The following is a 25,679-nucleotide window of genomic DNA, read 5'->3' as shown; positions in this document are numbered from 1 at the left end:
ATGTCTATATATATATATATAAAAATATAAAAAATGGTGAATGGCATTTTCCTTTTTTCCAATCCACTTTTCTTTCTCTCTCTTCTTTCATTTCCTTTATCTTCTCCACCAAACATAGCCATCAAATTTATATTTTCTTTTGTATGGTGTCGTTGGGCCAAAATACCAAAATCATACGTGGTAGTTGGTACCCTACTACCCTCTTTAGTATGATCAATTTCTAACTTTACCAAGAATAATAAAAATCATACAGACAGAGAGTAAATATAAAACAGCTCATTAAAAGGAGAGCATTTATTTTACGAAGAAGTTGGAAATGGAGAGAAAGAGAAGGGAGTGGAAAAGAATCTAAGTAGTACTTATTAACCAGAAAAGGAAGAAACTTGGTTCTAAACAGTACTCACTAGTTAGCTACAAAAAAGGAAAAAGAAAGTATAATATAAGAAACCGAAAGATAAAAAAGCTGCATACGATTACGACTTTAACAGACTCTGATCTGATCTGATCTGATCTATGTATTATCTCATGACGCTTCTAACAGACTGGGACGAGGGAATCCAAACCAAGACCATCTTACAAGTATATTTTGGGAAAAGAGCAAAAGGGAAGAGAAGTGGGTTCTTTTTCTTTTTTCCTTCTAACTCGGAGTATTAAAACTTTAAGAAAATCCACACGCCACTACAAAACCTTCTCATAAGATAATGTTTAATTTTTCTAAAAGTCCTGAAGCTTGACTGAAAAAGCATAATAATAATAATAGACTTTGAAAAACAAAGACGAATAAGGGCACTAGAGAAGACTTAGAATTTCATTGGAGAAAAAGCAGAGACAGAAAATGGCCACAACAGGAAATAGTGTAGCTGTCAGGCTGAGCTGACTAACTAACTAGAGCTCGCTATCCTTTGTTGATGTTTTCCCAACCACTTCAACAAGCTCGGTTTCAAATATAAGCGTTGCCCCACCTGCATGCAGTTTTGACAAAATTGAAAATTAGACACGTGCACATTACAAGAGAAGAGACTATCTATCTAGTCTAGTTAAACTTGGAGATCTCCAAGAAATACAACCTCTTAAATATCCCACATTATAAAGAATTCTATAAATAAAGCTCTTATTCAAGCTCTTATGCGGTGGCACGATCAATATCTCAATTTGAGTACAAGGGCACAATAATGATTTATGAAAGTGCCAGGGAATTATAGAAACGGGTTGATCTTCTTTAGGGATGTTAAAACAAAATAAACATAATCACAAATGCCTCCTAACGTAAGAGTGTGATACAATCTCTAATCTCTAAAATTTATCTTAACATGTCCTTATATTTTGTTTCAGGCATAAAAATTGCAAAAATATAACATGTGATTTGAATATATTGATTGTCATTTAACAGGAGGAAAAGACTTTTTATTTAACTCAATGGAAAAATGGAAATTTATGTAGCATATATGCAGAAGAACACAATTCAATTAATGCTAAATCAAGACACCATAACATGATTAATTTGGCATCATAAATAGTCTAAGAAGTTGGAATTGATAATTGAAATATTAAAAAGTCTAGAAGCCGAGATCTCAGCTGCCCCGCAGTGTTAGAAACATTTTTTTTTTGTTTTGCACCAACATGTGCTTCGGAGATGTTCTAACCCCCCAAAAAAAAGGTGTACTAAATGTAGTATGACACACTCATTTGTATTAATTTTCTTATAATCTAGACTACTTTCCACCTAATCTTAAGATATTTGGGAACCGAAAAACTATAACAATAAGATGACTTACGCCTCATATTTTGAATAACAAACCACATGATCATTTGAGCTACTCTTTTGTATAATATAAAATTGTCTAACACTAAATTTCACGCTTTGTTACACTAAACTGCATAAAAGCTAAATATTTGGTTCACTTTTTAGAATAGTCTACAACTCCATACTTGTCGGCAAAGAAATATGGACAGAGATTTTGTAATTTGAGTTTTAGTACCTATATTAGATTTATGTGATATTTATAACTTAAGCTTTTACACTTTGGTCCTTCAAGTTCCACAAAATACAATTAATACCACAATTAAATAAAATTATTTCAAAAACAGCTATTTTATTTTTATAGATTTTATAGCATATGTCAAATCATCTCTAATGGACATCCTTTACTCTATGTTCATATCAAATTTTTAGTGTTAAGCAAAACCAATATCAGTAACACTATACACACAACAATAATGTACAATTAATATAGACCACATAATTAAAAAATGATGGGGTCCCAGTTTCCCACTTAAAAGTATAATGACTAAAATTGATTATACATCATAATGTGCGAGTATCCCTAACATTACTCAATTTAATTTTAGCAATCTTATGTGTCAAATATAAGTAGCAAGTAAATCTAAATTTCCAACATAGCTAGTGTGCTAGCTATATCTTATTCTCCAATATCTTTTGCACTCTCTTCTTTATTTTATAGAGATGTGAGTTTGACTAAAGTATATTTATTCAAATAAAATAATTAGTCTTTGGATTTTATATCTTATTACAATTTTAAGAATGAGATGAATAGTGAAGTGCAAAAGAATACTCAAAAGTAGTCGTTGTTTAAAAGGAATATACGTGCGTGGAGTGCCACATTTTAAGTAAGTAGACACCAAAGTAGGGCACCAATTTAGAATTTGAATCACAACAGCACTAGTTTGTATTATAAGAGTAACTCCAATTGACACACCGAAAAAATGTGCAAAGTTGCTAAAATTGTCGGATCATTATAAAATACTATATTTTATTCTCTTCAACTTCACTGTTGTAGCATCATTTTTATATAAAAAATTACTCCAACAGTGAGAACTCTAAGAGTTGCCCATTAGGCCAACTCCAATGGGAGTTGCTTTGCCTAAATGCTTGCCAGAAATGTCTGAGATGGGGGATTGGAAGCTGAGGTGGAGAAGTTATTTTAAAAGAAAATTGGCAACGTTGCCATTGCTGGGCAACGTTGCCTTCAATTTTTTTATTTTTTTTTTATTTTTTTTGATTGGTTAATGCATTGAGTTGAAAGTCAACAAGCACTCAATTTGGCAACAAGCATTGGACTTGCTCTTAGAGCAACTCCAATGCTTGGTTGCTTAAGTTGTCAAATAACAATTTTTTTATTGAGCTTAACCAATCAAAAAAATGGAAAAAAAAAAATTGAAGGCAACGTTGCCAATTTTCCTTTAAAACAATCTATCCACCTCATTTAACAAACCCCACATCTGACAAGCTTTTTCCTAAAGCAACTCCCATTGGAGTTGCTCTTATGGTCTCAATTATCTTTTAATTATATTTATAAATAATAGTTTTTTTTTTAACAAATAAGAAAATTATATAGGAGCATGTGCTCCATTGCTCCTATATATATTTTTTTTAATTATTAATTTTTTTAAACAAAACTATTATATGTAAATATAATTAAATGAAAAAAATGGGTGGGACCATGGTGGGATACTCCTCACTATTAAAGTGCATTTTAAAAAAGATGACCAAATAGTGATGTACAAAGATAAAGAATAAAATATAATATTTTATGTTGATATGACAATTTTGGGTAACGTTTGAACATTAACATTTCTTGAGTGCTTTCATTAGAGTTGCTCATAGATAGAAATTAAAACAAATAATAATAGTTAATAAAATGAAAAGATTTGTAAACAAAACATATGATACGACGCACAATATTTACAGAATCTCAACCACACTATGAGAGGCCCAAAAATATTAATAGGTAAACTATGTTATTTTATATTTAAATACTACTTTACAATTACTAATTTTCTATTTATACATATATTAAATTTGAGAATATTGAAAAACATATATTTTAAATTCAATTAATTAGAATACTAAAACTTTTATCCCATTCTAAATTTTAGTGTTATTCTTTGTGCAATATTTGACACCACACTCCTTATTTTAGCTAATATTAAAAATTTAATATTTTTTATAAATTTTAATAAATAAATAATTTGTTTAAGAGTAAACAGAAATACTATAATATATATATACCAAAAAGATTGAGTAAAAAAAACGTATAAATATTAGTTAAAAAAAGTTCTAAATGTTTTTTTATAAGAAAAAAAGAAGTTATATTAACATGAAGAAATATTCAAATTAAATGAAAAGATATAATTGTTCTCACATTTGTTATGAATGGAATTGTGCCTTTTTCAAAAGCTAGATAAAAGTTTGGTTATATATATCTTCATTTGAAGGCTAATATATATTCTTATAATATTTTTCTAATTAATTCTAGAAAGTAATTTAGCAAACATATATTAGTCTGCAAAAGGAAGATATATAATAAGTATTAGGTTTAAATAACTCTAGAACCATTAAGGTCTCCATAGACTTTTAAAAAGACACAAATCCATTTACAAAAGATGTGAACTAAACACATGGTAGTTTTTCATTCACTGTTCATTACCATTTTCTAATGATAATGACAGTTTCTTTGGAGAGTAAGGAAGTGGTTGGAATGTATCTAAATTAACTGAACTCCTTAATATATTCTAGATTGACCGATTCAAATTGGTCTCTTTTGTAATCCTATTTATATCTCTCTTCCCTATTTATATTAGGAGATATAAATTTGATTAAAAAGAGAATAATTTGTTACAGAATGAATCAACCCAAAACTGCGAATCAGTCAATATATATAAAATCTGAACCTACTATCCTATTTTAAGGAAGAGAGATAATGACAATTAAATACATGAAGATAATTAAATATATTAATTTAATTCTCTATTAAAGTATTGATAGACTTCTCATTGAGATGCTCATGCAACCCTCTTACTTACGGGAGCCAAATTTAGTATGAAAAAGGATACAAACCAGAACTATAACCTTCAAGGGTTAACCCACAAAACGAGAAAGTTTAGAAAAGAAGTGACAAAGTAAATCAGTACCTGGGATAGTAGGTGGAGAACCCTGCGGCCCATAACCAAGTTTAGCTGGTATTCTCAACTTTCGCTTTTCACCAACACACATTCCCAACAGTCCTTGGTCCCATCCTACAAAGAAGAAAAGCACGAATACATTGAATCATTCGCTGATTTATGACAGATTAAAAAACAAGATAACGTTAATACGTTATCACTGTAGCACACACCTTTGATCACTTGGCCAGAGCCAAGTTCAAATTGAATTGGATCATTCCTATCGAAGCTAGAATCAAAAACAGTTCCATCGGTGAGTGTCCCCTGCAAAAGGAAAAGAAATTAAAATAATAATAATGAATCATACTTGTTCATAACGAGATTTGAAACAAGTTTGAAAACTAGTAACAGCAAAATTACAGCTAGAAATAGACTAGATGGAATCACAAGTTCCCGCCATTGTTTTCAATTTTTCATGATAAACTTGTGGTATTAAATTTAATCCTCCAACCTGCCACACCATCAATTACTTTGACATCTGTTATATAGCTGGATAAGTTTTTTTTTGCCACTTGCCAAGTGTTTGGCTATATATACACTTAACTTTAACAAAAGCTTTGTATTTTTCTACACTTCTGTGAAACGAGAATCAGTGAGAGAGAACTTGTGAAGAGTGCAAGCGTGTAAAGGGTCTCCGGGAAAGAGTGTTATCAGAGTACATTAGAGAGATTGTACTGAGTGACTCTTGAGAGAGTTCGGAGTGTTGATTCTCAACTGTATACAAGTGTATTACTGCTTTTGATTCATAGTGGAGGAGCTCAGGATAGTGCTCAAACTGGAAGTAGGCAACTCATTGTTGCTGAACCAGTATAAAGATTGGTGTTCTTCTTTTTGTTTACTTTTCTTTACTGTTTGATTAAAGTTCTCTACTTTTCTGTGATAAACTACTAGTATTGTGTTAATTTTCTTGACTGGTTTTTCAGGTTGAAAGTGAATCTTGGTGTTGTAAATCTCAACAAAACTCAATAAACACCCTCGAAGCAGAGTAAAACTTGGGGGAAGTTCACGAGTTCCAAATACAAAAAGAGGAGATGACACTAACTTTTTCTAGTAGTAATTCTAAAACTTGTATAATACTCGATATCATAATGATATGAACTTGGGAACAGCGAAAGCTACTGGTATCAATATCACGCTTCACTTACCCGGTAGTGTACTTTGATTTTATCACCTTTGTGAGCTTGAACTTCGCAAGATTCTGGCTTATACTGCAAAAAGAAGAGCATAATTAACAATGGAAAAATGGGAAGACGCTATATTCTTATCTAAAAAAATACTACATTTTTAAAAGGCAATGCAGTCAAAACTAAAGACATGTTATTGCATAATCACAATGAACCAAATTTGGGAACTAAGATACCCAAAAAGTAATTTAACAATAAAGCTGAAGCTGTAAATCCGAGCGTCACACCATCACAACCACAAATCGCACATTAAGTACCACCACCAAAGTAATTGCTCAGTAAATACAAAGCTAAGAAAAATCTAACAAAACCATAATTTTCCCTTTCACATTTTAATCTCGCGAAACCAAGATCGGAAGTGTTCCAAAAGAATCATCACAGTCACACAGGCATCACCAATTTTATATCCGAATACCTCAACACGAAATGAACAAAAGTAAATATATAAACAAACAAAAAACGCGATTTTACCTTCACACCAATCTGCAACTCCGTGACATCGCGAGAAGTTTTTCCAGAAACTGGAAAAAGATAAAAAATAAATAAATTAATGGAATCAAACCTACAGAATAATCATTAAACCGAAAATCATCATTGCCGGTCTGGTTTCAGATCTAAATATGAAAATACAAAAATAAGAATTATAATTCCAATAAATCACTCAAAAGAAAGTTGTGGATCTTAGAGAAAGCAGAAAGAGAGATACCTAATGTAGAAAGAAACAAGAAGAAGAAGAAAGCAGGAGTGAGCTTCAGTGCAGTAATGGAGGTCATCTTCTTCGCCAATTTCTCTCTGACTGTTTCAGTCTGTTTTCGCCCAAAGGCCGGAAAATGAAGTATTTATCTTGGGTGTGATTAATGACTTGTTCTCAAAACCTGCTCCCATTGGTTCTTCCACGTCACAATTAAGCTTACGTGGCACTTACCCATATTTCAACCGAATTATTCTATTTTTATGTTGACCTCTCTAAATTTCTAATAATAATTTCCCACCAAAAATATAAAATAAAATAAATAAATTATCGGCATCATTTCCATTCTTTCCAAACATAAACACTCATAATAAGCTATTCTTTTTCTTTTTCTTTTTTTGTTGAGAAAAATTAATATTAAGCTTTCTTTAACAAGACGTATATGAGGTAAAAAAAAAAAAATAAAACCCTTCTTCATAGTTCCTTGTATCATTACATGTACACTAGAAAATCAGAATCATAAATCTTTATTTTGTAAAGACAATATATATAAAGTTGATTCAATGTACAATAATCTTCAAGAAGAAATGGACAACATGTTCTTGAAAGGTCAAAAGAGCAACTCTCGGGCTCAGCTCAAAGACCTCTCACATGATGATGAGGCATAGCATAGGCATTCTCCATTGAACTCAAGTATCTGTATTTCACTACATGTAATGGCGTTCCACGATATCTGAACTGAATCTAATCACGACTTGTAAAATGCAATTGATTCAACAAATTATTGTAAGTCTTTGAGGTCATCAACCCATCTTTCTGTCTGAACTCCTCAGCAAGTGTCAAAGCTTCATCGCCTTTCCCATCACGGCACAACCCTTCCAACAATGTCTTGTAAGTCAAAAAATCAGGAGACATCGAACAACCCAACATGTCAAACACAACCTCAGTCGCTTCATCAAATCTTCGATCCATAGCCAAACTACATATAACAATCATAAAAGTAGTGCCACTAGGCACCAACCCTTTCTCCCTCATTTCCTTGTAGAATCTGAAACCTTGACTGACCCTTCCCTTCTCGCACAACCCTTTGGTGATATAACCATAAGTATAAGCATTTGGCTCACATTTATACAACCCCATCTCATGAAATACCCGAATCGCTTCGTCAAGTTCGAGACATTTTGAATAAGCCTTGATGATCATGTTCAACACAAACGCATCAGGAATCACACCCGAAGCTTTCATTTGCTTCGTTAATGATCGAACAGCTCGTAAGTAAACATAGCAGACGTTTAACTTGTTGAACCTTCTAAGTAACGAGTTAAACAACATGTTGTAAGTTTCAAGAGTTGGCTTACAATCTTCCGAGTTTACCATTTTCTTATACACGTCGAAAGCGCGGTTGAACAAGAACTTTCGGTTACAGCAGAATCGAATCATGGAATTGTAAAGGGGCACGCTCATTTCACAAGCTCCGGCCATTACCTCGTCGACCAAGGTCTCGGCGTTGCTGAATCGCCTGCCGTCGATCAGAATGTTGATCATGGTGAGGTAAGTGAGGTGGTTGTGCTTGTAGCCGCGCTGTTGGGCAGTCCAGCGGAAGATGTCGAAGGCGAGATCCGGGTCCGATTGGACCCATAAGGCGTCGCTGACTTGGAGGGGTGAAAACCCAGGTTTCAAAATCTGAACCCATGTCTCGAACTGCTTCTCGAGTGGGGTTCTGGTTCGGGATGCGATTGGGTGGTCGGGGATTCGGGGCTCTGGCGGTGGGTTTAAGTTTTCGGGGTTTTGAGTGGGCGAGGACGATAGAGAGCGGTGAGCGAGTTGAAAAGTGGATTGAGAAGATGAAGAGAGAAAGAGGAATGGTTGTGAGCTATTGTTTGGGGTTCTAAGAGTGATTGTGAGAAGGCGACGCAGGGTCACCGCCATTGTCAATGAGGAACGGTAGATGAAATCGGTTAAGCAAAGGGTCCAGGACCAGGAGGTGATAGCAGGGCTTAATAAAAGTGAAAGAAGGCTACAGAGAAATGGGTGAGGCCCGAGTGAATATGGGCCCAAATCAATAAAATATGAAAGGGGTTTGGTTTTATGGGTTTTATAATATGATCTTACAAAATTATGTCCTAATAATTTTCCAAAATGTAATGAAAAAATTATGTAAAAACAGGTACATTAAATGGCAAATCAAAAATGGAAACAAACCATACAAAACCAATTTCATTATAAAAGCAGAAGACAAATTCGACCAACCAATTCACGACATGCAATCAATACTAGCTTTTATTGGTTCCGCTCCGACAACCTCCTGCAACTTCATCGCATCTAATCTGAACAAGACTTCAACCTGACCATTGTGAAGCTTCTATAGGAGAACAATGGCCATTGGCCATTGTGAATACTTCAACCGGACTATTGTGAAGACTTCAACAATACTTCACGGGTCGATAACACTGAGAGCCCCTCCAGTATGGCTTAAAGTGAAACCCCTACAGGAGAATTTCATTGTGTTCATTCGTGCGTTTGGGCGGGTTTGGTTGATTTTTGACAACTCAAATTTATAATCATGTTAGTATTTTTCAACCCGTAACACACCCAATTAAAAAAAAATTGAAGTTCAACCCAACCATTAAAAAAAATTGAAGTTCAACCCAACCATCAATTTAGGCGGGTTAAACCACTCAAACTGCCGAAACTTTTTTTTTTTAATTTGTTCTTAAAAAAAATCATTTTCACTAATATTTTTTTTATTATTTTCTTTATTTTTAGTTTTCATTTATAACTAAAATAATTGTTACTTTAAATTATAGGATTTTTATAAAAAAAATAAATAAATTTGAATTTATATATGTATAATTAATAATTAAATAAATTTTAAATTTTAAAAAAGTAGACAAATTCTTAATTGGGTGGGTCGGGTTACATTAGGCGGGTTACAAATTTTTTTGCACATCCCTAGTTGTTGACTCTGTATATTAGACACTATGGAATATCAAAAGACATAATTATATTTGAAAAGTGGAGGTGCCTCTTTCACTCATTTTTTAAGGGGAAATTTCAAGGATTATGCATGATAACATAGTCAAAAAATTTAATATGTGAACATAAAGATTCCTCCCACTTATTTGCCCCTACCATATTTTGGACAAAAATATCCATTTCGTTTTAAAAATATCATATTCAACATCACACACATTTCTATCTCTCTCTCCCTTCTCCATCGCTCACAACCATTTTTGCATACTAAATTGATCTGAAAGTTTCATTTTATGTGAAGAAATTGTCATTCTTTACGTTTTTTAAGAGAAAAAGCATGTGTAAATATCATCTCATTCTATCTACTTGTAAATATAAAATGTCATGGTTAGATTGAGGTTTCGAACTATTCCGGTGTTGAGTGTGGTATTATTTTTTTTTTTGCATTTTTATATGTTATTTGGATTTGAAAGATCTGGATATATGTGGGTTGTCATTCGAAATCGATTGTAAATTGATGACAAATCGATACAAGTGCTCAAATATGCTAGACGTTGTAACGTCCCAAATTACCTAATAAGGCTTAAGACCTTGATTAGGATGACAATTTATGAGAATTATAGTTATATGTGATGAGTATGCATGTAATTATGTGATTATGTGGGTTACATGATAATATGGCTAGATATGCATGTTTAAGTGTATTAAATATGCATGTGGGTCTGTTTCTTATTAGAAAGGCAATTTTCGTAATTTGGCATGTTATGGGTATATTTGGCTTATATATGTGATATATGTGTGAGACCGCATTATTAAGTGGATATATTTGGGTTACTCGGCACAAGGCAAACCCTAGGGAGCAAGTTAGCAGGAAAGACACAACGGGACCTAATACCCGACTCGGGGTGAGTCAAGGGGTATTTTGGGTATCTAGTTCATTACTGAGTTATCGAGTAATGGGAATGCATATTCGAGGATATATTTGAAGTTAGTGAAAATAGGAGGGGATACTGGGGATTTTGGTCATATTGCCCTCGGGGACGTTTTTGGTACTCCGAGCCTCGAGATTAACTTAAGGTTACTTAAACCACACACAAAAACAAAACACTCGGAATAACACTCAAACACTCAAGTTCTCTATCTCCCAACTGACTCTCTCTCTCTCAACTTTGGTGTGAGATTTCTTGAGGAACTAAGGGGATTAAAGGCTGCAAACTTGGGATTTGAAGGCTTGACTTTGGGGCTTGATTAGTTGCAGATAGGAGGACATAATCACAGCTGAGGTAAGTCATGGATATTGCTTTTAAGTTGAATTCAGTTCTGGTTTGGTTGTTATGAATTTGAATTTTGGGTAGAGTTTTTAGTGTGTTGAGCTCGGGTTTTGTTGTGTGGGAAGATGCTGAATATGTTATGGGGATTGAATTAAGGTTCTAGGATTGATTTGGGGTGGTTTTTGGTTGAGGTTGGCTGAAGAAAAAATCAGGGAATTCTGGGTTCGTAGGGTTGGGTCGCGACCCTCTTGAACCGAGAGGTCAGGGGCGGTTCCTGATGCAAGGTCGTGTCGCGGCACGTGCTCAGTGAGAAGAGACCCTTCGGCGAGCTGTGGCTCAGATGCTTAGGGTCGCGACGCTTAAGGGGTTTTGAGCCCCGTGAGGGTTTTTAAGTGCGGGAACTTGATTAGTGGTGAAAATGCATATTTAATGATTTTATTGGTCAAATAAATTAATTTTTAATTAATATTTTCATGGAATTAATATCATTTATTTTTATAAATGAAAATATTTGATTAAGATTTAATTTATTGTTATTTTGTAGGAATTAAAGTTATATTTTAGCAATTTGAAATGAAGAGAAAAGAAAACAATTAAATCTAAAAAAGAGAATAGAAAAATGACATTTTTCTTGAAACAAAGAGCCCAATTTGCACTAGGCCCAGGCCCGCTTCTCTCCCATGCAGCTCACAGCGCGCCACTTGGTTGCACGCGCCTGCCACGTCTCCAACCCCTGCCTCCTCCAGCAGCCTGGTGACTCGCAAGCGACCCGTGTGCTGCCCTTCTCCTCTCCCAGCCAGTCGTCCATGTGGCGCTTCTCCATTGGCCACGGCTGGGTCAATGGTCTAGCTGCCATAGTTCTTCCAGCCCAATCTTTTATGCACTTTGGGCCTTGAACCTCCCATTTTGAGCTTTAAAGCTCATTTTTATGGTGTTTTAGAAAAAAGACAAATTGACCCTTCACCAAAATAGTTAGGTTAATATTAATAATAAGATTTAATTTTCAAAATCATATTTTATTGTTAATATCTCAGATTTATTGTGTAAACCTCATTTGTTGTTTAATTTATTTTTAGTCATTTTTCTCCCTCTATAAATAGGGACTCTTTCTTTCACATGGATATGTAATTTTTAGGTAGCAAAACTCTACCAAATTTTAGTTTCATTTCTCATATTGTCTCTCTAGAATTTCATGAGAATGTCTAGCATAATAAACTAATCTTCTTAGGAAGGTTAGGATGATTCTATATGCACTATGACTTTGTTTGATATTTTTTATTCACCATGTGCTTAAAGTTTATATATTTGAGTGATTTATTTTATTTCACCTCTATTTCTTCATATTGTTATATTTATTTATGTTTACTAATAGTATATAGATTTTGTCAAGCACTTTCTATGTATTATCAAATTAGTGAAAATAATATAGATAATATATTTATCATTTTCTCCATCTTATTCATATATATTTAGTTTTGCTAAATCTATTTAGAATTAATCATGTTCTTTCTATATATTTTATAATTAGTAAAAGTAATATTTGTGTTAGGTTTTATGTCCAATCTTTTATTGCATTATTGCCAATGGTATAATGTCATCGATGTGGCATTGCAATGCAAATAGCATTATATAGGCATCGATTCATCATTGATTTTACTATATTTTATAACTTTCTTAAGCTTTTTTTTGCAATTTTGCAAGTTCCAAAGTTAATATAATTGTTTCTTATAACAGTGTTTGGGAACGAAAATGAGAGGAATTGAATTTCAAAGGTGGTTTGAACACTATAATACATGTATCAAATGATGTTGGTTACATAGAATTATTAAAGAAGTTGTATTCAAAGTTTAAAGTGGATAGGTCATTTTTTGACTTAAAGTTGAAAGTGTCATTTACATGCAATGATTTTAGCTTAAATCTCATTCAAATCATGGATGATGAAGGAGTGAGTGTTCTTATTCTTGACAATTCGAAGTCCTTAAAACACCGGATTCCTTTCTGCGTCAATTCGATTGCAAAGAACATTGCTCTTCTTGATCCATCTCCTAGAGCAATGGCGGGCAATAAATAACTTATAACTTAACACAATTTAGTCATATGTAAAAATTTGTCGATCAAACAAATGTGCTATTTTATTTTGATTTTATAAATATAGAGTATATGATTATGTTATCCAAAAAATTGGCATTGATGACGTGGCAAGTGATACCTGGACACGTGGCTGACATCTGGAGGGATCCTGCTAGTGTATCGACCAGAAGGCACATTATGGGCAGCAGGCGCCCCAGTTTTTCCTGCGACCAATCTGGTCGATGGTTCCGCATACAGCATGATGTTCCAATAAAGATCTTTGTAAATCCCAAAATTAACTCACACAATCTTCTGAATATCCGATTATTCAGGAGAGAATATCTGTAACAATATTGTGTAATCCCCTTTGAGCCTATAAATAGAGAAAGATAGCTCAAGGTAGGGACTTTTGGCTTTCGAATTATTTGAGACTAGAGTAATTCTACTAGAAACATTGTATTGTTCTTCAGAGGTTAGTGAAACTCATTGAACCCTAGTTTTTTTATCACTCCTTTGATTTTTACATCAATAACAATCTAAGTGGACGTAGGTCATTACCAGATCCTGGGGCCGAACCACTATAAAATATCGTGTTCTTATCATTTTCGCTATTACATTCTTTTCAACGCATTCATTCACATCAAGCATATTCTGACTCCGTGTCAGTTGACTAAAATCTGGGTCAACATTCTGGTGCTTTCATTGAGAGCTTGATTTGTGAGAAAACCAATGGCGAAAACTGCAAGGAAAACTGGACAGGCGACTGCCGCTGCACCGTCAAACCCACCACCTCCTCCTCCTGCAAGCGTGGCTGAGGATGAGCCACATTTAGACTTTGAGGAGGAAGAAATGGATGATGCGACACTGAAAAGTACTCTGGGGGCGTTGCATGAAGAACTGGCCAATCTGAGGGCCAGTCAAGAAAGTGATGCCGAAATCATGGCACGACAGCAGCAAGAGATTGAACGGCAGTGCGCAGAGCTAAGTGAGAGGCAGGCGGAGATGGACCACCGCCAGAGCGAAGCCATGGCAGCCCTCGAGGCAGCCTTGCAATTGACTAGGAATCAGGCTGCACCTGCCTCGCAGCCTGAACATCCTACAAATGGGCCACCCCAAAGAGGTCCTAATCCTAGCCCGCCTATCCAACCCTCGAGCCCGCAAAGGCCCGAGCAGCCTCAGGTGCCCCATGACGATGTCCCGCTAGACCCTGAGGCACAGCCTCCATCCCAGGCTGGTCGCGACAATCCCCCGCAACAGAGGCAGAATAGGACCGAGCATCAGCCTCGCAGTTCTAGATGCCGTAGGGGCGATGAACCAAACCTACTGAACAGAGGTCGGTACCCTTCTGGTAACAGGAGGAACTCAGAGTTAGGCTCTGCGGTCCGGGGTCCCCCACGGCATGATAATGCACGGGGACACAACGACCAGCGCAGGCCACCCTCTAACGCTCGGGACGTTTCAGCCAGGGATGGAAATCGAGGGAACAGTCGATCCCACCATAGCCAATCGAGGTTCAGAGATGGGCATGGGTATAATGAGGCCGACTCAGGCAAGGGAAACGCTGGTCGGAGGAATGAAGAAAGAGATAGAGGCGGGAGCCAGGTACCTCAAGATGACCAACCCAATAGACGGGATGCTGGGGGGCAGCCCAGGCAAAATAATGTCTTCAACTGGCTCGGAGGTAGCGAGCAGCGTAGAAGAGACAAGGATTTGAGAGACGTACTCAACGATCGCCGCGAGCGGCATGGCGAGAACGTCCCCCCAACAACAGAGGCCACATCGATTCCTGTCGCTGTACAAGCCCAGATAGATGCCCTCAACCAGGCAGTGCAATAGCTGGTCGGGGGAAGGACATCTTATATCGACCATAATAGGAGGAAAGACACTCATTTCGTACAAAGGATAGCTAATGCAGAAACTCTAAGCAAGTTCAAAATGCCTACACTTCCAAACTTTGACGGGTACGGAGACCCAGTATCTCATGTCAATAAGTTTGAGATACAAATGGACATTCAGAAAGTGTCCGAAGACGCTCGGTGCAGGATCTTCCCTGCAACACTTTCTAAGGCCGTGCAGGAGTGGTTTTTTAAGTTCCCTCCTGCAAGCATAGTTTCTTGGGAAATGTTCGTAAGGGAGTTTTACGGACAATTCTATGCAGGTCGTGTGCATCCGACTGAAGCAAACCAGCTTGTTGAAATTCGTCAGCAGGATGGAGAATCATTGAAGGACTACATCCAGCGCTTTATGCGAGCAGCAGCTGGAGCAAAAACGGTGGGGGAAGAAGGCAAAATGATGGCCATAACCGCAGGGGTTAGGCGTCGCTCCCCCCTGTGGAAGAGCCTCTGCAAGGATGGAGTTAGAACTACCCAGGAATTCTTGGACCGGGCTGATCGTTACATCAAGCTCGAAGATGCCATTGCCGACGATGGAAAGCCTTCTGGCAAGGATAAGAAAGCAGCCGAGCTCGCCAAAGCCGCCAATGGGTCTAAACCTAACGGCAACGACAAAGTCAATGGGAACGGCAGCGGCAATGGCAAGAATGGTGGAAAACGGCCGCACAATGAGCCTTCCACCTCCGACAATAAACGAGCTAAGGGTAACCGTTATGAACTGCGGTTCACTAACTACACTGCCATCATTGAGTCTCGAGGAGAGGTTTATCAGGCCACAAGTTCTAGTGTGTCTTATAAAAAACCTGGCCCCATTCGAAAGGATATTTCGAAGAGAGACACTACCAAATTCTGTCGTTATCATAACGACTACGAACATGACACCAACGAATGCAACCAGCCGAAAGACGAAATCGAGTTTCTTATTAGACAAGGACACTTGAGAAGATACGTACGGGCCTCAGGAAATTCCCAACGAGAAGCTCCGGGTAGCAACGAGCAGGCGCCCACGCGCCAACGCTCGCCACCCTTACAGCCTGCCCCCGTGACTGGCACACTCTTAACCATTTGTGGAGGCCCGCACCTCGCGGGAAATAGCGGAAAGGCCAGGGAACGATATGCTCGGACCCTGCGCCACGACCAGGACATCGAGATGATGACTGTTGAGGACCGCGCGCCAAAAAAAGCTCGATCAGAAGAGGGCGAAATAACCTTCTCTGATGGCGATGCCCAACACGTCCGGTTCCCACATTCCGATCTGCTTGTCGTGGATATCCAGATGGCTAACATGATGGTAAAAAGAGTGCTAGTCGATACAGGAAGTTCGGTGAATATCCTGTATAAGTCTTCGCTGGAACGCATGAAGTTGTCCGTTAAGGACCTGGAGCCCTGTAACCAAACGATATACGACTTCTCTGGAGAGGGACTCGCCCCCGCCGGATTGATCAGACTACCAGTGACGACAGGTACAGCGCCAGCTACCAGGACATTACTTGCTACTTTTGTAGTAGTCGATTGTCCTTCGGCGTACAATGCCGTCATTGGAAGGCCTATACTAGTTGATCTACGGGCTGTCGTCTCTATGTGGCACTTAGCCATGAAGTTCCCAACGGACGCAGGGGTATGACGCGTGTTGGGGAACCAGAGAGAAGCCAGGGAGTGCTATAACGCCTCAATCACGAAGGCGAAAAAGGGAGCGCCAAAGTGCACTACCTCAGATAGGTTGCAGATGGTGGTTGATACACAAGCCCAATCCGGTGATGAAGTCACTAAATAGCGTGTTGCCCAAAGTGAGGATAGAGACTTAGATCCTCGCTTTGGGGATTTTGAAGAAAACGTTGGACCCGTCAAGGACCTGGAAGAGGTCCAACTCGACGAAAAAGACCCGACCAGAGTTGTGAAGGTCGGGAAGAACCTAGAGCCAACCACGAAGCACACACTGGTGGAATTTTTGCAGAAGAACCAGGAGAATTTTGCCTGGTCGCACAAAGACATGGCTGGGATAGACCCTGCAGTTATCAGCCATGTCCTGAATATAGACAAGACTTTTCCACCCGTGCAACAAAAGAGAAGGCTGCTCGATAAGGATAGATTGAGAGCCTTAAAGGAAGAAGTTGAGAGATTAAAGGAGAATGGGTTCATCAGGGTGGCATTTTATCCATCGTGGGTCTCCAATCCAGTGTTGGTTCCTAAGCCTAACAACAAATGGCGAACCTGCGTGGATTTCACAGACCTCAATAAAGCCTGCCCAAAGGATTGCTTTCCACTCCCAAGTATCGACCAGATGGTCGATGCTACCACAGGACACGGGATCCTCTCGTTCATGGATGCATATTCGGGCTACAATCAGATTAGCATGCATCCCCCTGACGAGGATCACACCAGCTTTCGGACCGATACGGGCTTATACTGTTACAAAGTGATGCCTTTCGGACTGAAAAACGCAGGTGCGACTTACCAACGGCTAGTCAACCACATGTTTAAGGAGCTTATCGGAGTAAACATGGAGGTATACGTGAACGACATGCTGGTAAAGTTTAAGAAAGCAGAAGGACATGTGAAGGATTTACAAGAGTGCTTCGATGTATTGAACAAATACCAGATGAAGTTAAATCCCCTCAAATGTTCCTTCGGAGTTGGATCAAGGAAGTTTTTGGGGTTCATTGTGAATTCAAGAGGAATCGAGGCCAACCCCGACAAGATAAAAGCCCTGATCGACATGAAATCACCAGAAAGGATCAAAGATGTACAAAGTTTAGCCGGGAAAATCGCAGCCCTAAGTAGATTTATTTCGAAGTCAACAGATAAGTGCGTCCCTTTCTTCAATCTACTTAGGAGCAATAAGAAGTTTGAATGGACAGGAGACTGCGAGCAAGCTTTTCAGGCCTTGAAAGCTCATATGGCACAGCCTCCCATCTTGTCAAAGCCAATTGAAGGAGAAACTTTGTTTATTTACCTGGTGATTACCGAAGTTGCTGCTAGCGCGGTACTAATGCGAGAAGAAGAAGGCGTACAAAAAGCGGTCTACTATGTTAGCAAGAGGTTGATCGGAGCAGAACAGAGATATCCCCCAATCGAGAGGTTAGCATACTGCTTAATCCTGGACTCTAGGAAGCTGCGCCCTTACTTTCAAGCCCATCCTATCACGGTTTTAACTGACCAGCCCCTTCGGCAAGTCCTCCAAAAACCAGAGGCGGCTGGACGATTATTAAAATGGGCAGTCGAACTAGGGCAGCTCGATATAACGTATTCACCGCGAGCAGCAGTAAAAGGACAAGTCCTGGCTGATCTTATTGCGGAGTTCACAGAACTCCCAGACAGCGAGCAGTGCGAATCGCCGAATGCATCTGAGCCTCAAGAGAAAGCTCCTTCGTGGAAGTTATTCACGGATGGGTCATCCAACGAATCCCACGCTGGAGCAGGAGTGATATTGATAACGCCGGAAGGGCATCGATTTCACTACGCCATTAGATTCGACTTTACCGCGTCAAACAATGAAGCCGAATACGAAGCACTCCTCGCTGGGTTGCGAATGGCGAAAGACATGAGCATAAAGGCGCTTGATATTTACAGTGACTCACAACTGGTGGTGAATCAAGTTCTAGGAGAATATCAAGCGCGAGGCTTAAAAATGGTGGCCTACTTGAATAAAACAAAAGACCTGCTAGCCCAATTCACTGAGTACACCCTCCAGCAAATTCCGCGGGATCAGAATTCAAACGCAGACACCTTAGCCAAACTCGCGAGCGCGATAGATGCTGACACTTTGAACATTGTGCCAGTAGAAAGACTGAGTGAGCCAAGCACACAAGCGGTTGAGACCAATATGGAGATTCGAATGGAGGATACATGGATGGCACCTTACTTGGAGTATCTGACAAGCGGTGTGCTACCAACAAATAGAAACAAAGCCAGAACTCTACACAGGCAGGCCGCTAGGTACATACTGGTCGATGGTGTTATGTATCGAAGAGGGTATTCAATGCCACTACTCAGATGCGTTACACCAGAAAAAGCTAAGGAACTCATGAAGGAGATGCATGAAGGCTACTGCAGGGATCACGCTGGGGGGCAGAGTTTGGCAAAGAAAATTCTAAGGCAAGGCTACTTCTGGCCAACCATGAACGAGGATTCGATGGAGTTTGTACGAAAATGCGATAAATGTCAAAGGTTCTCCAAGATTCCACGAGCAGCTCCAAATGAATTGAAATAGATGCAAAGTCCGTGGCCTTTTGCGATGTGGGGGATAGATTTGATTGGGTCCCTACCAACGGGAAAAGGCAGAGTAAAGTACGCAGTCGTGGCAGTCGATTACTTCACTAAATGGGCCGAAGCTGAACCACTCGCCACCATAACGACCAAGAAAGTTCTTGACTTTGTCATCAAGAACATTGTTTGCCGCTATGTGAACCCAATTTGACAGCGACTTATTCACCGACTTCTGTGAAAGGCACGGAGTTATTAAAAGCTTTTCTTCAGTTGCGCATCCCCAAGCAAACGGGCAGGTTGAGGCCGTGAATAAAACCCTTAAGGACACCCTGAAGAAGCGGCTTGAAGACGCTAAAGGAGCATGGCCAGAGCAGCTGCCTGAAGTCCTCTGGTCGTATAGAACGTCTCACCGAACAGCGACAGGTCATACCCCATTTTCCTTAGCTTATGGATATGAGGCTATGTTACCTGTCGAGATAGAACCCCCCTCGCATCGACGCGTAACATATGACCATGACCAGAATAGCCAACTAATGATGGAGTCCCTAGACTCAATTGACGAGATACGGGAAAAGGCCCAGCTCCGAGTTGCTGCGTACCAGCAAAAGGTCGCCCGGTAGTTTAGCTCCAAAGTTAAAGAAAGGAAATTCAACGTTGGTGACTTGGTGCTACGACGAGTTTTCTTAAATACCCGCGACCCCACTGATGGAGTACTCGGACCTAATTGGGAAGGACCTTACCAGATTGAAGAAGTCCTTCATCCGGGCACCTACAAACTTGCACGCCTGAACGGAGATCTCGTTCCACGATATTGGAATGGAGAACACCTGCGCAAGTATTATCAGTGAACAGTCATTTTTAAAGAGGGTTAGCCACGTTGTAATACTAATCGCTCGTATATGTAAGATTCTATTTTAGAATCACTCGTAAAGACATGTTTAGTCCATTTTTAATACGAGATTATAAGGGACTTTGCGCAGCCAGTCATTCTTGCCAACCTTTGTAAATTTATATTTACAAGTATTTGTTCATTACGTGTGTTGTTTTGCTGTATTACAAATATTACTTTTCCACCCGAGCAGAAATGTTCGAACAGGTCATGGTCAAGGCAAGTGACCAAGGACCTAAAGCTCCTCGATCACTTGGGGGGCATATAAGGCACATCGATAGCAAAGCGTACCATGAGGTATGTAAACACATGAACAAGATGAGTGAAAGCATGATAAGGTACTTAGAGTATTTTTCAAATTTTATACTTTGTTAAATCAAGCCAAAGTGTTATGCTAAGTTCGGCCATACAGACAGATGTTATAGTAGATGAAAATATTATAACATTATAAAGCAATCTTTTACACCGCAAGCATCACTGCTTGGATGTAACTGTTCAAATAAAAGGAAAAGTTTGCTGCCCATGCAGCAAATTCAAAAAAGATATTGTCTTTACATCACGACCCGTGGGTCGTGTAATCAAAAGAAAGAAAAAATAAAGATAAAAGCTCAAGAGGCATTAGGAGCAGGAGGGTCTTTATCAGCATTCTGATTGGTCGCATCCTCAACGACTCATTTTTCCTCTGCACCAGCGATGCTTGGGGAAGCAGGGATCCTTGCTCTTGCCTCCTCTTCAGCTAGTTGAGTAGTGCAGCGGGCCAGCTCAGCATTTCTAACATCTTTTGAAAGATAACCGAAGTTGGCGCCCTGATTGTTTTTCCAGAAGTTATAAAAACACCGGAGCGTCGCATTCTTGTACCTTTCCAGATCTTTGGTGTTGGAAAGCTTCAGCTGCTCTACTTGGCTCTCAAGAGTAGTGATAGCCTCGTTCTTGGACTTGAGCTCCTCGCCCAGTCTCTTGCATTCGCGATACTGGACTCGGCTGGCCTCCTGATACTCCTCCCTCTGCTTCCTCATAGCTGCCTTCGAAGCTTCAACCTCCGATAGCTTTGTCACCGCAGCATCCCTCTGCTGAACGACCGCCTCCAACTCCTTCGCATGTCTGGCCTCTGCAGTCGAAAGTTCCTCGGCTGCTTTCACCTGGTACCTCTCAATGGCCTTTGCCTGAACCTGTTCGATGGTGGCTTGGGCGCGGGTATGAGCAGCAGTTGCAGACAGCAAAGCCTGAGGACAGAAGATAAAGTTAGAACCTGTTGCAAAGAATAAAAGACTAAGGCCAAAGAGATAAAAAGCACTTATGCTGGCTATTTCATTTAGGGCCCTGTTCAGAATTTGGTCGACCCCCATGGTCTCTGCCTCAGCCATCACGTCCTTGCAACGGTCGTACTTCACGATGTGTGCAAGGCGGTCCTTGGCCGCTCGCAGAGCGCGGTTCGAGAGTTTAGCCCCGAGGGCTTCGTCCCACTAAGTCTGTTCCTTGGCAGCCGCAGGTTGAGGAGTTGTCGTCGCAGGCGGAGTTTCCTTTTCAGCAGGAGCCGAAGGCTGAGCAGAAGTTTGCCCCGTTGGCACGTCCTTGGAAGGATCTTCTGTTTGACCCTTCTTGACAGGTCCCTAGCTTGTTTCGCCGTTGTGTCTCCTAGACGACTTTCGCCGAACCAGAGGAACTTCTACTTCCTCCTCAGCCTGGTATAAGTAAAAAAAAGTTGGGAGTAGCCATACCTGCATACAAGTAAACACAGGCAAATGATAAGATAAAGGCAGATAAAAACTCTCGATAAAACATAAAAGAGGTCACAAAGTTAATACCCGAGCTACAACTACTGGTCGCTACACTATTGACTCTATTAGTCATACACTCATTATTTGGCATGAAGAAGTCTGGCCCTAGATTTGGAGTATATGTAAAGTTGCCCTCCCCGTCAAACAAGTGACAGAGAATTGGCAAGCTATTTAAAAGCGAAATAACTTTACCGTTCTCATCAGAGGATTCCCCCAAGTCCACAACCGACTCTTTTGCCTTTTGTTTCCCCTTGCCTTGGGGAGCAGAAGGCCTTTCTGTAGAAGGATTGCCCGTGGGCTCCCTGATTGTAACCCCCGTCGGCCTCCTACGTGGAGGGGACGCAGGGGGTTGCTACTCGGGAACCCCCTTGGCAGTGGCATCGGCTACCACGAGTCCTCTTGTTTCATGGCGAGGAGCCAGGAGGCCAGCTAGCCTCAGATTATCATCAGTGACCAGGGACTTGACGCTTTTTTCTGCGTCCGTCATCCTGGCCAGTGCATTGGACCTCAACACCATGTTTGGTGTTGGGGTCGGACGTAACCATGGGCCTGAAAGACAAAACGCACTTTAAGAAAAATGAAGGGAAATTCGTTGATGAAAAGTACGGACTAGTAAAAGCAGCGCTTACCTCCTCGAGCGAAGGCCAAGTTGTTGCTGGTTATGTCCGGAGTAAGGAAGTACTCCTTGCTGTACTGTCCCACGTTGGATATGTGCGTGGTGGCACTCAGGAACGTCCGGTTTGTCTCTTGGTGACAAAGATGGAAGAAGCCCGTCCCATACTGTTGAGGGTTGGACTTGAGGTCAAAGAGATAATTGACCTCATGGGGGGTAGGTTCTGGCCATTTTTTAAGTTTGTACAGGATATAGAGTGCGGCCAGCATTCTATATCCATTTGGAGTAATCTGGAAGGGGGCGACATCGAAATAGTTAGCCACCCCCTGATAAAAAGGATGTAGCGGGAGCACAGCCCCCGCCTCTATGTGGTACCGAGACCAAGCACTATATACACCTCCGGGGAGGTTAGCCCTTTGGTCTGCAGCAGGAATTTTTAGAGTGACCCCTGTGAGAGGATACTTCCTAAGATAGTTAGCAAGCATCCGAGGAGTCAATAGGCTGGTCGGGGAGAAATACCACTCGACATCAGGCAGATTCTGATGGCGAAGGCGGGCTCTAGTTTGGATGTTAGGGTCAGGAGCAGGATTTTCTCGGCCACTGGTCGAAGGAACCCTGGCCTGTGAATCAGGCTGGGCAGGAGGGTTTGGACTATCGTTGGATTCAGGTCTTTTCTTGCCTAGGGATTTAGAGCGTGCCATTTGAGGAGGAGAAGGACGAGGTCTGGAGGAAGATCGTGAAAAAGGAATCTCGTGAATTCGGTCGGCCGGTTGTTCTTCGCCTTCGAGCAGCTGGGCGAGAAGATCGTCGTCGATGGGTCGTTCACCTCCCCACAAATCTGGCATCAAAGTCTGCAAACAGAAGAATGGAGAGGTGAGGATAGAGAATTTTTAAAGGCTTTTTAGAATAGCGCTGGTCGAGTATAAAAGCCAAGCTTTTATACAGCAGCCTAACAAAAAGCTAAATTTTTCCACACGAACAGTTTGAGAAACGGATCAAAAGGGTGAAAGCAAAAAGTTTTTCATAAAAGCTTTTTCAACTCCCCTTAGGGCGGGAAAAACTTATTTTTCGACTGGCCTAAAAATCGAATTTTTACTTCGATTTTACGTCCTAAAAGTACGATCCCAACTATCAAACTAACTCGTAACTTTTTTCACCCACAAGACATCCTATTGACAAACATCTCAACCCAGAAGATAAACTCAACAGTCAACATACAGGAGCAAGCATTACAAAAATACAAAACATAAAGATTCGAAGACTTACCAGAAAGAAGATCGTGGAGAATGATAGAGAGTCTTCGGAAATCGAGGAGCTCTCAGGCTGAACCTTGAGAGTGCAGAAGAACGGTCTCTGGGAGAAGACGAAAGCTCTGGTTTTAGGGTTTTTGGAATGAGTAATGGCGTGCGTAAAAAGAGAAAAGGAAGAACTTCGGAGATGTTATATAAGTTTGTCTGTGGCATTAAAAAGGTGTAATCATCAGTTTCCACTTTTTCGAAGTATGGGGAAGCGAGATAGCCGTCGAATTATTACTGGGGAACCAAAAAGTCATGATTAGACAAGAGTAGGTTGCTTTTTCCAAGAACACACGAAGGGTTCTGACACGTATGGCGGGGTCACCGAAGGGTCGTTCATTCAAAAGTTTATTTATTGCTCGTAATAAATAAACTTGGGGGGCAAATGTTATCCAAAAAACTGGCATTAATGACGTGGCAAGTGATACTTGGACACGTGGCTGACATCTGGAGGGATCCTGCTAGTGTATCGACCAGAAGGCACATTATGGGCAGCAGGCGCCCCAGTTTTTCCTGCGACCAGTTTGGTCGATGGTTCCGCATACAGCATGATGTTCCAATAAAGATCTTTGTAAATCCCGAAATTAACTCACACAATCTCCTGAATATCCGATTATACAGGAGAGAATATCTGTAACAATCTTGTGTAATCCCCTTTGAGCCTATAAATAGAGAAAGATAGCTCAAGGAAGGGACTTTTGACTTTCGAATTATTTGAGACTAAAGTAATTCTACTAGAAACATTGTATTGTTCTTCAGAGGTTAGTGAAATTCATTGAACCCTAGATCTTTGATCACTCATTTGATTTTTACATCAATAACAATCTAAGTGGACGTAGGTCATTACCAGATCCTGGGGCCGAACCACTATAAAATATCGTGTTCTTATCATTTTCGCTATTACATTCTTTTCAACACATTCATTCACATCAAGCATATTTTGACTCCGTGTCAGTTGACTAAAATCTGGGTCAACAAATTAGTATTATCGAGATCAAAAAGTACTAAAGCTATAATGGGTTAATACACAAAAAAACTAAAGGACAATAAATATGATTAATGACGGTTAAAATACTTAATATTTTTAAAAAGTTACACTTTTATGCCTAATTTTTTTTTTTGCGTTAAATATACTAAATGTCTTTAAAATGTTGTACTTTTATACCCAAATTTCTTTTTTGGCAATAAATATACTCAATATTTTTAAAATGTTATGCTTTTATAGCTATTTTTTATTATTTTGATAAATGATAAAAAAGTGAAGAAAAAATATAGAATTTCAATTATTTTTTAAAATTTAAATTATTTTCTCTTTCTTATTATTTCTCAAAATAACTATTTTAAATTAAACATTAATAAATGTTTTATTAAAATTAATAAAAATGGTTTAAAATAATTAAAAACTATATATTTTTATCAATTTAAAATATAAGTTTTTTTTAAAGTAAAGGAAAAATATAAGTTTAATAATTTTGATTGATTTTAATAATCTTAATTTTTTTTATTATTTTGAAAATGTAAATAATTTAAAATTTTAAAAATATCTAAAATCCTATAATTTTCCTTTCACTTTCTTATTATTTCTAAAAATAATTTTAAAAAATAAGTATAAAAGTGCAATATTTTAAAAACATTAGGTATATTTACAACCAAAGAAAATTTGATATAAAAGTATAATATTTTGAAAACATTGATTATATTTAAAATTAAAATAAAATAACTATAAAATTGCAACAATATTGAGTATTTCATTTACTCTTAATTTTTTTTGTGGGGGCAAGCACAAAATTTATGCTATCAAATTATGTGCCAAACATAAGATTAAGACTACCTATCCCATTCCTAGTCGTAATCA

General features: G+C 39.1%; 2 protein-coding genes across 2 annotated transcripts; both read right to left on the bottom strand.

The window, feature by feature from the left end:
• Positions 1-337: 337 nt before the first annotated feature.
• Positions 338-7,004, bottom strand: LOC133782454 (FK506-binding protein 2). Its single transcript, XM_062221771.1, has 6 exons — positions 6,853-7,004; positions 6,618-6,667; positions 6,108-6,170; positions 5,136-5,226; positions 4,933-5,037; positions 338-962 (listed from the first exon to the last, which is right to left on the bottom strand). Exons 1-6 carry the CDS (start codon positions 6,917-6,919, stop codon positions 886-888), a joined length of 453 nt encoding a protein of 150 aa, XP_062077755.1. The 5' UTR covers positions 6,920-7,004; the 3' UTR covers positions 338-885.
• Positions 7,005-7,280: 276 nt separating this feature from the next.
• LOC133782448 (pentatricopeptide repeat-containing protein At3g25210, mitochondrial) lies at positions 7,281-8,848 on the bottom strand. The gene has a single exon (XM_062221762.1). The coding sequence runs from the start codon at positions 8,764-8,766 to the stop codon at positions 7,582-7,584; it is 1,185 nt and encodes a 394-aa protein (XP_062077746.1). The 5' UTR covers positions 8,767-8,848; the 3' UTR covers positions 7,281-7,581.
• Positions 8,849-25,679: the final 16,831 nt, after the last annotated feature.

Source organism: Humulus lupulus, chromosome 1 (assembly GCF_963169125.1).
Source record: "Humulus lupulus chromosome 1, drHumLupu1.1, whole genome shotgun sequence".
Taxonomy (NCBI): domain Eukaryota; kingdom Viridiplantae; phylum Streptophyta; class Magnoliopsida; order Rosales; family Cannabaceae; genus Humulus; species Humulus lupulus.
The sequence above is the reverse complement of the archived record's forward strand: the minus strand, read 5'-3'. Positions and strand labels throughout refer to the sequence as shown.

Bases quoted from the DNA above. Each gene is read 5' to 3' on its own strand.
- LOC133782448 (XM_062221762.1), bottom strand. From the start codon at position 8,766: ATGGCGGTGACCCTGCGTCGCCTTCTCACAATCACTCTTAGAACCCCA.
- LOC133782454 (XM_062221771.1), bottom strand. From the start codon at position 6,919: ATGACCTCCATTACTGCACTGAAGCTCACTCCTGCTTTCTTCTTCTTC. The intron at 6,668-6,852 runs GTATCTCTCTTT...ATCTTTTTCCAG, and splicing joins CTTGTTTCTTTCTACATTAG to TTTCTGGAAAAACTTCTCGC. The intron at 963-4,932 runs GTACTGATTTAC...AACTGCATGCAG, and splicing joins TTCTCCACCTACTATCCCAG to GTGGGGCAACGCTTATATTT.